The sequence below is a fragment of the Theobroma cacao genome, chromosome 7, assembly GCF_000208745.1.
Source record: "Theobroma cacao cultivar B97-61/B2 chromosome 7, Criollo_cocoa_genome_V2, whole genome shotgun sequence".
In the NCBI taxonomy this organism is placed as follows: domain Eukaryota; kingdom Viridiplantae; phylum Streptophyta; class Magnoliopsida; order Malvales; family Malvaceae; genus Theobroma; species Theobroma cacao.
This window is the reverse complement of record NC_030856.1, coordinates 19,315,763-19,330,463: the sequence shown is the minus strand read 5'-3', so window position 1 is coordinate 19,330,463 and position 14,701 is coordinate 19,315,763. Positions and strand designations below refer to the sequence as shown.

At 31.5% G+C, this 14,701-nt stretch overlaps 1 protein-coding gene across 1 annotated transcript; it reads right to left on the bottom strand.

Moving 5' to 3' along the window:
* On the bottom strand, positions 2,586-4,622 carry LOC108662826 (zinc finger BED domain-containing protein RICESLEEPER 2-like). The gene is made up of 3 exons (XM_018124422.1): positions 3,666-4,622; positions 3,283-3,564; positions 2,586-2,591 (listed from the first exon to the last, which is right to left on the bottom strand). The coding sequence occupies exons 1-3, from the start codon at positions 4,620-4,622 to the stop codon at positions 2,586-2,588; spliced, it is 1,245 nt and encodes a 414-aa protein (XP_017979911.1).

The following is a 14,701-nucleotide window of genomic DNA, read 5'->3' as shown; positions in this document are numbered from 1 at the left end:
ATTATCTTGATTTTGTGGAATCAAATCTGTTAATGCAAGATGAAATGTTCCCTTTTGATTTTTTATAAATTTTTATATTTTTATTTACTGATTTTTTAGTTTTTGTTATTTTTGGGTATATACATATATATAGATTCATTTCAATTTGAACCCTAAGTTTGCACTTTGGACCCTAAGTTTGTATGTTGGACACTAACCCTAAACTTAATTTACTTGTTGAGTTTAATTTAACGTAATTAAAGCTCAAATAAAAATAATATGAAAAAGCTAAAAATTGGACTAATTAATAATGAACTAATGCGAATTAATAAAAAATTTACAATAAATAATTTCGAATAAAAGGGATGTCTATAGTTACTCCTAATCATTGCATATTGTTTTATGAGAATCATGCATTGCATAATGATGCAGACACCATTTTTGTGAACAAACATAAATTAAAAAGAAATATTTCTCTTCGTTCAAATGAGTGTACGTAACTTTTAAGACTCTTAACGATATACTAAAGTCTCTATTTCTGTAAAGAAATATTTTGGAAATTTTGTTTGCAAACTCCAAGATATTGTATCTTATTGAAGAATTTTTGGAAGATCACTTAAAATTAACTCTTATGAGTTTTAAAGATTCCCAACTCTTTTAGCCAAGACTTTATATACCTTACGAAACTATGTTGAAAAATGTCAACATAAACTTCAAAATAGTTTCCATGGTAAGAGAATTTTCAAAAGATCATCTAAAGAGTAAATAGTACACCTCTTTCAAGACTTTATCACTTAAATATTTTTTTTGGCAAAAAACAAATATAGATAATATCGAATCTGGATTTAATTAAGGATGCTAACAGGTAGGGTATCCTTAAATTTTGAGATACCCGAACCTTAACCTTAGTAAAAATTAAATACCCTAACCTTTTTAACTATCTGAATAATTTTAAAAATTACTACAATAATCCTAACCCTAATACATTCCCACTACCCTATAATTACCTTAACCCATTTAAATACCCGATTAGATAAAAAAATTATTAAAATCTTCTTCATGGGTACCCAATTATCCAATTAACTATACTTATCTCATAACTTTCTTTTAGATTTATATGTTATAAGTTTATATAAACAAAGGTATATATATTGTAATTAATAATTTTATGAGTTATAATTTTTGTAATGTTAACACAAAATAGAAAGTAAATATATTTATATTTAAAGTACATATATATATACACACATGCACACAAAATATATATATATAACAGTAATTATATTATTTATAAATGAATCTAATATATATAAAGTATATATATTAAAAGATATTATAAATTAATTAATAATTATAATTTTATGAATTAATTTAATTGATTATGCAAATTTATCCTCAATTATATAAAATTAAAAAAATAATTAAATTTTAAAACTTTTCTAATTTCAAAGACAAATATCACATCAAATAATATTTTATTATTTTAATAATAAGATAATATAAAAAAGTTATAATAAGAAGAAACGAGGAGCAAAGCATGATTAGCACTTTGAAGTGAAAATTTTTCTGAAAAGTTATATCGATACAAAATAAAGCATAGGCTCACATAGAAAGATTCCGTTTTTGAAAAAGTTTGTGAAGCAAGAAAAACCAAGAAAAGCCAAGAAAAGATTCCACATAGAAATATCAGCAGCCAATCATAACAATAATCTTACCTCATAGAGTGTTCCCAGCCACTCTTACCGCGGCGCCCGATTCCTAGACAACACTGGCGTTTTTATATCTTTGAGACGCGTTCTCTAACATTCACTTGGTATAAATATACAATCCAGTCTTCATGGCATTTCACTCAATACATTCCAAGATTATATCTTTGAGCACTTTAGCTTCAAATTTAAGCTGATAAAATGGCGATGAGCATATAGGAAGAAGACTTTCAAACCAAAAATGAAGAGTTTGAAAGTGAGGGCCCAACGAATAAAATCGGAAATGGATAAGATAAGGGAAGATCAAAGATGCATAAGAGAGGAGCAACGAAATTTAGGAGAAAGGTTTGGAGATGTTAAACGCCAATGCGATCAACTCGGAGAGGAAACTCAAGTGATTATGAAGCAAACAGCTTGCAATCGGATTCGGCTTATTCTTATGTTTAATATCTTACGAGCCCGCGAAGAAGGAGACTTTGATAAAGCTGCTACCTTCACTCGCTTCCTTAAATCGGTTGCTTAAGTTGGTTTCCTTCGTGCATACACTACGAGCAGCAAATTCAATGATGCCTCTCAGGTTTATGGGGTGTTCTACCATCTCTTTTCCGGTTCTGCGGGTCTGCTGATGGAGTTTTCTGGACATGCTTTCATTGCTGCTGGTGATTTTCAGTTTTGTTTCTGATTATTGGGATGGTTGGTGTTCACCTCTTTGGTGTTTGTATGCTTTATGAATATTGTAGCATAGACTTGATGCTGCTGCTTGTGTTTCTGTTCGGTGTTAGTGTCCTTTGGTGTAATCTCTTGTCTATGTATATATAATGACACCAGTTGACCAAACCGCAGGTCAGCAGGAAAGAAAAAATTATTCTAAACGTTTTAGAATTTGTTTTATGTGGGTGACTAAACCTGCAAGAAATTTAAATGGTTACCAGAGAAGGCTCTTAAATCATAACAAAAGTTGCTCGTACGTAAACCTGTCAATATGGGTCGGCTCGGCCCTGGTCCTTGTGGGTTGAAAAAATATGAGCTGGATCGGGCCAGCCCATATTTTATACGGGTTGGCAAATCCCTAGCCTAGCCCAGCCCTTGCTAGCTCATGGGCAGAGCTCAGTCAACTCATATTTTTCAAAAAAAAAATTAACTCTTTATTAATAAAATTATGCAATGATTTAATACATAAATTGAATAATAAAAATATGTTAGAAATAAATAATTTACACCAAACATAAATAAGCAAATATACTACATCAAATACAAATAAAATTTCAATGTTTAACACAATTAAATAAACTACAATTCCATTAACATAGCTACATAAGTACATAATCAAATATTTATAAACTTCAAGACTAATTTATATTCTTCTCAATCTTCATCCTCAATCAAAACATTTGAGTCTTGTTTGGACAGCAATGACGTCTCCAACTTTGAATCATCATCTAATATTCATTGTCATGGAAAAAAAAGATATAGTGAGTTTCGATTTTAACTAAAATTATTAATTTAACAAATAACGATTAAAGACATTGAAATATATAAAATAAACAATGCCATTGGCAGCTAAAAAAAAGCCATGCAGCCAATTTTTTGTGCAAACAAGCTTTTGAACATTTTCATGGTGGAGGGAACTTCTAAACTTGGTGAGAACATAACCACCAATACTAAAAGCAGACTCTGATGCTATTGTAGTAATCGAAATGCTCAATACATCTCGTGCCATAATAGAAAGATCAGGAAAGTGCTTAGCATTATCCTTCCAATAATTAAGCACATTCAAATCTTCAAACACCTCATAATCAAGCTTTGCCTCATCTAAATAAACATCCAACTCAAACTTTCCAGCAATAAAAATTGTTTCATTTTGAAACATCTTGAACTCCTACAATTTTTAAATTCATGACAAAAAAAATAATTATCATAACATAAATAAAGTAACATAAATTCTCATGTAATAAGATGAAGGAAAAACACAAAACTTACACTAAAAATCTTTGATCCCTTTAGTTTAGTTCCCCCTCCAACTTGCTTAGGCAAATTACTCGTTGAACGAGAAGATGTACTTGATGCACAAGTGCTTCTTGCATATTGTTCAAAGAGCTCGTACAACTTTGTCTTCACATTTTCTAACTTTTCATCACAAGTAGAAGTATCAATCTTAGAATAGCAAAATCTTAAGAAATCAAGCTTCATCCTTGGGTCAAGAACAACTCCAAATGCAAGCACTACACTATAATCTTTCCAATACTTATCAAATTTCATTTTCATCCTTTGACACATATTCTTGATAACCTCATCTTCATTATGCAAATTCTCATTTAAAATCGATTCAATTTTCCAAACTTGCATGAAATACAAATTGGAAGTTGGATAAGATGAACCAGATATCAAATTTGTGGTCTCATAAAAGGGCTCCAAGAATTCACAAATTATCATTGCTCTCCGCCATTCCTCATCAGATGGATTATATTTATAAGTTCTATCAACAAATTGAAGGCTAGCAAAAGCCTTTTGATATTTGATTGCACTTTCAAGCATCAAATATGTTGAATTCCATCTAGTTGACACATTCAAATGCAACCCAATACCTGCATCAATACCAACATGTTGAACACATTCTTGAAATTTTTTCATCCTCCCATCCGATGCCTTTACATATTTCACACTCTCCTTAATTTTAAACAATGCTTCATTGACTGCTTTCAAGCCCTCTTGAACAATCAAATTCAATATATGAGCACAACAACGTACATGAAAAAATTCACCATCAGAAATCAAGCTACTTTGCAAATGAAGATGGCCTTTCAAGATACCTTGCATGTTATCATTAGCAGAAACATTACCTAAAGTGAGAGAGAAAACTTTTCTATCTATTCCCCATTCTTTCAAACAATCAAATACAGTAGCAGCTAATTCAACTCTAGTATGTGGAGGAGGCATACGACAAAAGTTAAGCAACTTGCTACATAACTTCGAATTTTCATTGACAAAGTGAGCAGTCAAACAAATAGCCCTCAGAAGTAGATGTTGTCCATACATCAAAAGTCAAACAAATTCTATTAGGTACCTTGGCTATAGCTTGTTTAAGTTTCTCTTTCTCTCTCAAATGAATTCTCTAGACATCAGATACAACAGTTTTTCTAGAAGGCATCACCACATATGGATTTACATACTTAGCCCAATCTCTAATCTTATCATATTCAACCAAAGTATAAGGCAAGTCATGCTTAATTATGGCTTCAGCAAGCATGTCACGTGAAATCCTAGGATCAAACTTTCTAGCCTTTACTTTCCCTTCATAATCCATTAACATTTGATGTGGATTAAAATAGGAAATGAATTTACAAGTGTCAATGTGATGACGCAAATGTGAAGTGCAATAATTAGAGCCACCAGGTTTAGGGCCAACCTTATACTTTGTTTTACAACCATTAAAAGTTTCCCTTTCTACTCCATCTTGCTTTTTGCCTATTTTAGTGAAATAATTCCAAACATTTGAAGTTTCTTTTTTGGCCCTCTTATTCAACTGTTCAGACTCAGATATATGAGATTGAGAAGGAATTTCATCCTTATTCAAAATGTTCACATCATCATCCACATTTATACAATTTTCAACTGATTGATCCATCACCGTTACCTTCACATAACATAAATATGAATAAAAATTATTAAAAATTTACATAAACTATCATATTCATCTTGTAGATTTAATTTTATTCATTCTCTAGTAAATTATAAAGCTAATATAATTTGCAGGAATTGCAAGCAGAGATAAGCATTTAAAACTAAAATCTCATTGTGTTTTTTATAGTATGCAAAAAGAAATTTACCAGAATACGAGGGCCAGTTTCCCCAAGGTTCCATTTCACCCTAAAAAATCAGAGAAGACCATATAAATCCTACAACTTGTTTTGTGACAATAAAATTTACAGATTAAAACAATATTTACAAACAACTTCAAGCAATAAAATAGAGAATTCATTTCATTTTTTTCGCCTATATGCAGTTTTGTTGTAAAATAGATAAATATAAATGAAATTACAAGTTTAATTTAAATGCCCACAATTATAGTTAATAAATAAGAAGATTGGGAAAATAGTGCAAATAATTATGTTTCTTGTTTAGATATATTATAATTCTTATTCATTTTCTTTGTTGTTTAATGGGTTGGAACTTAGAAGCAACTCATCATGTGATACTAAATTGAGTAGTACATTTCTCGGACTTTTCTGGAATCCTCAAATATTAGATAACATGTGTCATGTGACCTTTCACATGAGACCAAATTAGTTGCATCATTTGTCTGACTTACCTTGTTTATTAAATTAGTAATCAATTTTTTGTATCTGTATTAAGTGTTAACAAAAACAGCTAAAGTTAGTTGGGTAATCCTGCTTTCTGCAAACATTTATCTTTTAAGAAAATGCTCTGTTTACTCTTTTAGTTTTACGATATGGGATTTGGGGTTCTACCAAGGATCTACATCTTTTCTCATTAGTGACTTTTCTCACACATAAAAGTAATCTTTTTTCTTGATTAAGTTTAGCAGGAACATGGATTCAAGTTGGTGACAATTTGAAGTATACAGCTGCCAGACATTATTAACAAACTAAAAGCATGTTGTTTGTGTTCATTATTTTTAGTATACTATGTAATCGAGGGTATGAATATGATTAACAAAACGGGTATTCTACAAAACATTTGTTTTTATAAATATCAGTTAACAAGTATTGCAAGCATTCATTTGGTTACTTATTACTGTCATCAAGTTGAGACCGAGAAACAATGGCAGAAGAACAGGTATTATTTCAAGCACAAGTCTGGATCCACTCGAATCATGCCAACTCCCACACAATGAAAAAAAGATTAATTTTCTGGCAAAAGAAAAAAAGAAACAACAATGATACTAAACAAATTCATTGAAAATGAAAACTAAGCAAAGTTTAATTTTCTCAAGTAATGTTAAATATGATGCCGGATGGGAGAAAAGATTACCTAAATCGATCCGACAGGTGAGAAAGCGAGAACCGTGAAGTGACTCACTTGGGTTGTTGGGCCTAGGTGATGGGTCGCCGATGCCGATGGGTGATGGCTAGATGCCGGATAGGAGCAATGAAACCGACAGGTGACACCATGACAGGCGAGAAGGAGAAATGGCTGATGCCAGATGCTCGACCGATTCTGATGGATGATGGTCAGATGCCATATGGAAGGAGGACGCCGGATAGGAGGATGGGACGCTAGATGGGAGGAAGGACGTCAGTCGAATGCTAGATGTAGAGGGTCGAGACTCGGGCGGGTGTTAGGCTTAGGCAGCAGGCAGTTAGGACTTAGGAGAACCTAGATCCCAAAAGGATTAGTCCCTTTACCCACAGCCCGTAGGTTTTTTTTTTTTTGTGTGGCCTGTCGAGCTGGTCTGCCCCAACCCGGGTCAACCACCTAAGCAACCGGGCTAGCCCATCTAGGCCCAGTTTAAATATGGGCCAAAATTTTTTCAACCCAACCCACCCCATATTTAATGAAAAATGGGCCGGCCCATTTTGACAGGTCTACTCGTACATAAGAAAAACTAGTTGACAAATTGTGTGGGTACATCAGCAAGCAATAGTAAATAATATAATAGTAAGTATTAATAAATCAAGCATAATTAATTTCCAGATTTTTCCAAATTAAATGCCTTAATTTATCAACTCATTCGAAAATTAGTATCTTAATTGCTCAAAGGATAAGTGTTTATACACCCTTTTTACACACTAACAAATGCTTAAATTTTAAAGTTATAAGAGCAATTCCAAAATACCAAAGAAAACCCTTTTTGAATCTAATATTGCCTTTTTGCAAGCACATGTCAGAACACTCAAACTTCCATCCAAACCAATCCTAAGCTTTATTTGGAAAAAAGAAATAAAGCATTAGATTTAAAAATAGAATTTGATTTTTGACATTTAACAAGCGTTTTGATCTCTAAAAATGCATGGTGAGAAACTACTATAGAATCCAGTTGGAACCATACTTTTGAAAATGCAAAAAATTTTTATTAGCAACAGAGGGAGAGATGTTTCTTTTTTCGAAGAGGGAAGAGTTTTTACATCAATAATTTTAATAATATTGTAGGTGATTTATTAATGTGTAATTTTGATCTCTTCCTCTTTTTATTTTGCCATAATGCTAAAAAAAATTCATAAATTTTTGAAGAAAATTTAAATAAGCCCTTATAAATAATGGTTGACTAATTGCCAATAATCAAAACATCCACTACCATTTTATGTCCATGTGTGATATGACCATGTCATCATGTCACATTAACATACCATGTCATCATGTATTATGACATGTCAACATATCACGTTAGTGCCATGTTACTGAAATATGTTATAAAATGACAAGTGATATTTTGACTAAGTCAACCATTAGTTATAAAGGCTTATTTGACTCAAAATAAAAGTATAAAAGTTTGATCTAACGCAATAAAAGTATAAGGGTTTATTTGAATTTTCTTAAATAGTTTAAAGACTTTTTAAGATATTATGGCTTTTATTTTTTATATCTTTCCTTTTTGTTGATTTTTCCTGCTTTGTTTTTTGCTTTTATTATCTTTATTTTGTGGAATCAAATCTGGTAATGCAAGATGAAATGTTTCCCTTTTGATTTTTTTATATTTTTATTTACATTTTATTTACTAAATTTTTATTTTGGTTATTTTGGGTATATATATATATATATTTGTATTGATTCATTTCAATTTGTACCCTAAGTTTGCACTTTGGACCTTAAGCTTGTATTTTAGACACCAACCCTAAACTTAAGTGACCTGTTAAGCTCATTCCAACATAATTAAAGCTCAAATAAAAATAATCTAAAAAAGCTAAAAATTGGACTAATCAATAATGAACTAATGTTGATTAATAAAAAATTTACAATAAACAATTTTGGATAAAAGGGGATGTCTATAGCTATTCTTGATCATTACGCATTGCGAATTATGAGAATCATGAATTGTACAATGACGTAGACACCATTTTTGTGAAAATATAAATTAAAAAGAAATGATTCTCTTCTTTTAAAATGAGTGTACTTAACTTTAAAAAAATATTTTAGAGATTTTGTTGGCAAACTCCAAGATATTGTCTCTCATTGAAGAATTTTGGGAGGATCACTTCAAGATTTTGTCTCTTTGGAGACTTTATCACGTCAGTAGATTTAGTCTCTGTATAATAATTTGTGTAAATTAAGTTTTTATATTTTGTTAATTTGTTGATTTTAACACTGTTAAATTTAACTGTTAAATATACTGATGTGACATTGTGACTAAATTGACATGATACTAATAGATATGAGGTGGTTTAAAACTCTTATGAGTTTATATACCTTACGAAACTATTTTGAAAAATGCAATACAAACTTCAAAATAGTTTCCATCTGAGAGAATTTTCAGAAGATCATCCAAAAAGCAAATAACACACCTCTTTTGAGACTTTATCACTTAAATTTTTTTTGGCAAAAGACAAATATAGATAATATTGACACTAGATTTGGTGAAAGACAAATATCATATCAAATAATATTTTATTATTTTAATGATAAAATAATATAAAAAGGTTATAATAAGAAAAAACGAGGAGCAAAGCATAATAGCACTTTGAAGTGAAAACTTTTCTGAAAAGTTACATCGATAGGTTGACAAAATAAAGCACAGGCTCGACATATGGCCTACATAAAAAAAGTATGTGAAGCAAGAAAAGCCTAGAAAATATCAACAACCAATCATAACGCTTTGAATATTAACAATAATCAATGTTCCCAGCCACTCTGACCGCGACGCCCGATTCCTAGACAACACTGGCGTTTCTATTTTCCTAGACACGTTATATCTCCAACTCAATGGAGTCTTCGTGGCATTTCACTCAATACATTCCAAGACTATATCTCCAACGCATTCTGTTTCAGTTTTCTTTGAGCTTCAAATTTTAAGTCCATAAAATGGCGATGAGCATGAGAAAGAAGGCTTTCAAACCAAAAATGAAGAGTTTGAAAGTGAGGGTCCAGGGAATAAAATCAGAAATGGGAAAGATAAGGGAAGATCAAAGATGCATAAGAGAGGAGCAAAGAAATATAGGAGAAAGGTTTGGAGATGTTACACGCCAATGCGATGAACTCAGAGAGGAAACTCAAGTGATTATGAAGCAAACAGCTTGTAATCGGATTCGGCTTATTCTTATGCTCAATATCTTAGGAGCCCGAGAAGATGGAGACTTTGCTAAAGCTGCTTCCCTCACTCACTTCCTTAGTTGGTTTCTGATAGAAGCAGCAAACATAACTTATGTAATTAACTGATACAAGGAATGGCAGTTGCTCGTACCAACAGGCCCTACAGCCTATACTTGTGGATGGTAACTAGCATCGGTGGATCTTTAAGCATAGTGGAAAAATGAGAGATATACTTTGTAAAAAGTTTGGTTTTATAAACTATGAGTATGAAGAGGATGCGTGGAGAGTAGCAAATAAAAAAAATTAAATTATGCAATTAATTTATGTATTTTATAAAAAAAAGTTTAATTTATATTTAATAATTTATGTAAATTGAATTTTTATTTTTTTTAATTTATTAATTTCAATCAAAATTATAACCTTATTAAAAATCTTTTTTATTTTGAATGGCAATGCTTTTATAATAAAAGAAGTTACACAGAATAGAGTGCAAACTCCACCAGAAACATAGCAAATACAGAGAAAAGGCTCAAACACAATTGCTCACAAGCAACTAGCAACAAAAAGAAACAGAAAGCCAACTAAAAAATAAAAACTCATAAAGAACAACAGAAGAAACCAAACAAAGCAAACAAAAACCTAGGAGCGAAAAGCAAAAACAACAGGAACCAAGATACACTAAGAATCAAATAGCCTCTGTGTAGATGTTCTCAATAAATCAGTAGCATGATCGACTCCAGCTTTTGCAAGATGGTCAAGGAACATATTATCAGAACAGGGGATGTGCACAACTGACCATTTGGAAATCTTTCTCTTAACATAACTAATAAAGTTACTAAAGTTTTTCAAACTCCAAGTAACAATGTTAACCTTGAGTTACATCACATATTGACATGTTATGTTGAATTTAATATCAAGTATTTGCAATTGTCTCAAATATATTTTTAATTTCCTAAGGTCACATAATTGTTTAAAAAGCCATGAGTCATTAAAAAATATCACAAAAGCTTTCAAACAATGCATATTCGGTTAAGAAAACAAAAGGAAAACATGCCGTGAATTATTATTTGATTGTTGGAACAAGGCAAAGAAGAAATAGTTGAAGAAAGGTGCCAAAAAGCTACGACAACCTCAAGACACAAGTTAAGAGTCGACCCTAGAGAAGTTAAAGTCGATCCAAAGGCAGAAAGAATGAAAAACTTGAAGTATACAAAGCCATAGTTGACCCTGAAGTGGCTATCGTTAACCTTAAAGTAGAGAGCTTGAAAAATTGGAGAACATGGCATTGTGGTAGTCGACCCTGGCTACTCTAATGCATGAAAAAGAGAGAAATCAAGAGACATAGTCAACCTTGGCAAAGCTTGTCAAATTTAATTCAAGCTTGTGTCTAACGACTCCAAAATCCACATTAGCTATAAATAGACGCCTTTAAGTCATTTGGAAGCAAAAGAAGACTTGAGATAAAGTTTCAAACCCTAAAGAGACCTCCAAAAGCTTATCCTCACTCTCTATCTTCATTTTAGTCTTCCACCAAGCTCATAAAGGTCCTATACTTTCATCATTCAAGCTAAAAGTTCTTCTCTCAGTAGGCTTTGAAGGGGATTTAAATCATGTTAAGGCATATCATACTTAGCATATTGTTAAAATTTGAATCCCTTAAGCCATGGATAACTTTAATTGAAATTAATCTAGGAAAAAACATAAGAGAAAGATTTTGACATACTTGAAAATTTGATGTCTGCTTTCTTTGGTGGAGTCCTCCTTGGCTTTTCATTTTTTTTTTTACTTTTGTACACCAACTAGGACTTATCAAACCATAAGAGCACAATTGTCTTGCCTCTAATGGTGACCCCCATAGTGATTTGTCGAAATCTCTTCACTAAGAGTGTGTGAATCCCTAAGCTAAAGTTTGTGCTAGCAAACTCTCAAGTTTGAGCTCCCTTGTTTTCTCTCTTTTGGGTTATGATCCTATCTTAACACATGAGATAATAAAACAGAACTTTTATGTATGTTCAAGAGGTGGCTACAAGATATTTTTATAGAGTGAATTGACCTACTTTATATCCAATAAGGATTAAAAAATGTCTTGGGCTAATTGGGCTTTTGTTTAATATTTCATTAAATCATATTTGATTTAGCCCAATACTTAATTAGATTAAACCTCTATAAAATCAATTAAATCACAACCAATTGAACTCAAATTAATTTCTACAATTCACCTTATGTATGTGACACATTAGGTGCTAAACAAGTTGGTAATAAATATAAATTAATTCAATTAAGAATTTATATTTATATTTATAGATAATGAAAGGTATCTAGCAATAAATCGTAACCACCCAAATGTCAAGAGAGTCAATATGGTTTGACTAACCTTTCAATGTACAGTATCTCAGTGTAATTTGATCCTTTTATCATATAACCTGGACAAATAGAAAGCCTGGCTTAGTGTCTACTTTCTAACTTATCCATATTAGTCTTGCAACTTGCATATTGATCTATCAAGATTGTCTTGGCCAAGGATTTTTAGTCAATAGAAGCCAAGAGAAAATGAGATATGTCCCTTTCAAATCACTTAAGGTGATGAATCCTCTAAGGACTACTCATTCATCTTCGCATGCTTCATGCCACACCTAAAAGCATCTTGTTTAGGCATCTAATCACCTCCAGACCCGTAAAGGTGAAATCAAAACATGACAATTCACATACAAGATGACCTAGTAGCACAAGTCTAAGGATTACTTACACTACTGACATATGAGAGTTATTCCATAGATACTTGAGTGAAATACCAAATTAAACTCTCATAACGAGTTATGTTAAGTGAACTTGTTCATTAACAAGCACCCAAATACTATCCTCAAGTATCTCACATACTTCAACTTATGAGATTGATTACTTACTTCCAATGTAAGGAGGCTTAGCATGTGCCAATCTTTAAGCATTGTCAATGTCCTTGTTCTTGACAATACAATTACCAGGAACATATTTACGAACAAGTCTTTGATGCATAAAAATCTCATAATTATAACTTTTATAATTTCTTTGCAAGGCCATTATGTTTCAAGGACTTTATCTATATAAATTTCTCATAACTCTTTATAAATAAACTCATGGATAAAGGAATACCTCATACATTATATAAAATATCCACAATGTATTTAACAGGAAATATGACAAATTAATGTAGCGTTTTACAAGCATAAAATCGATTGGCTTGCAGGGCTTACACTAATAAACTCAAGCTTACACTCCTTTATCCCAGCCTTTGTAGAGGCATTTTGTTGCTAAACATTGTACTTCTCTTGTGAAGGCTCTAACTTAACTTTGAAAAGCTATTTTGATTTTGTGGTTAAGCCAATGAAAAACCATTGTTAAAGGATTTCACTTGATACCATGAAAAATCTTGTGAGGGTTTTGCTTAATCTCATGAAAAAGCTGGAGTAAGGGTTATCATTTAATCTCATGAAAAAGCCGTTGTGAAGGTTACCGCTTCATCTTGTTAAAAGCAAAAATCTTTTTTAGTGGATTGGAAATTCCTTGATGGCCAAGGGAATGCATGTAGGCACTTGAAAAGCCAAACCACTATAAATCCTTGTGTCTTGATTTATTTTCATGCTTTGTGGTTTATTGTTGATATTTCCCTTAGAGAAAAACCACTTAGTTTGTTTTTCAACACAAGGAGGAAACTTGCTTTAAAAAGACTTTACTTTTTACATTTGGTTTCCAAAGAAATTCTTAAAATACCAATTCAGCCCCTTTTTAGTATTTTTTGCATTCAGCTCATACTACTAACAATTGGGATCAGAGCATGGGCTCAATTTTTACAAGTTTAATAGTCTTAAGTGATCCATAGTAGGAGCTCAAATCATCAAAATGGAGGGTATGATAACCGTGCTTGGTGAAAGGCAGTCAATCCAAAGGCCACTTCTTATTGTTGGTACTAACTATTGATATTGGAAGAAATGTATGAAAATATTTATTCAATCTATGGATCTAGATGTGTGGAATGTTATATTAAATGGTCCTCATGTTCCATATAAAGAAGTAAATATTAAAATAGTGATTAAGCTTCAAGGATCACGTAGACAAGAAATTTTGATCATTTTTGTTATGTCAAAACTCTAACAATTTTCAATCTATTAAAGCTAACACTTAATGATTGAAATCTAAAATACTTGACTTGAACTATATTTTTGAATATGGATTTGATTGTCAAGTTTGATCATGAATTGTATTAAATGTTGACATAGTTGAAAAATCTTTTGAATGTGCCTTGAAATTTTGACTATGTCTTCCATAAGCTTGAATGTCTATATGATGTAAAGACTTTGTGTGCATCCAACTTGAGCTTATGGGTTACCAACTGAATGCTTATTTCTTGAATCTTGACAATTGGTATTCTTTGATCATTGGATGTTTACTTTAAATATATTCATAAGTTGAGTATTTTATCTTCCATAACAATTGGTATCACTCATGAAGTATAAAGATTATTAAGAAATAGCATGTGTTTTGAACTTCAATAATTGCATAATTTTTGGTATATGTCTATATATTAGGAAGAGTAAAATCATGCTTGCATTTCATGAAACATATTGGAATCATGATTAACGAAGATAGCCAAAAATTTATGTTATAGTCATGCTTGTGCTTACTTGAATATAATATTTGTCTTATATGATTGCAACAAGAGCTAAATGCTTTGGCAATGCTTCATTGATAATGGTGCTTCTCTTGATGTGAATATTTATTCAAATTGACACTTTTATACATTATTTGGAGAATATTTGTTGAAATGCTTGCTTTGG

Coding starts and splice junctions, on each gene's coding strand:
- LOC108662826 (XM_018124422.1), bottom strand. CDS start 4,622: ATGCCTCCTCCACATACTAGAGTTGAATTAGCTGCTACTGTATTTGAT. Junction 3,565..3,665: donor AGGGATCAAAGATTTTTAGT/GTAAGTTTTGTG, acceptor TAAAAATTGTAG/GAGTTCAAGATGTTTCAAAA.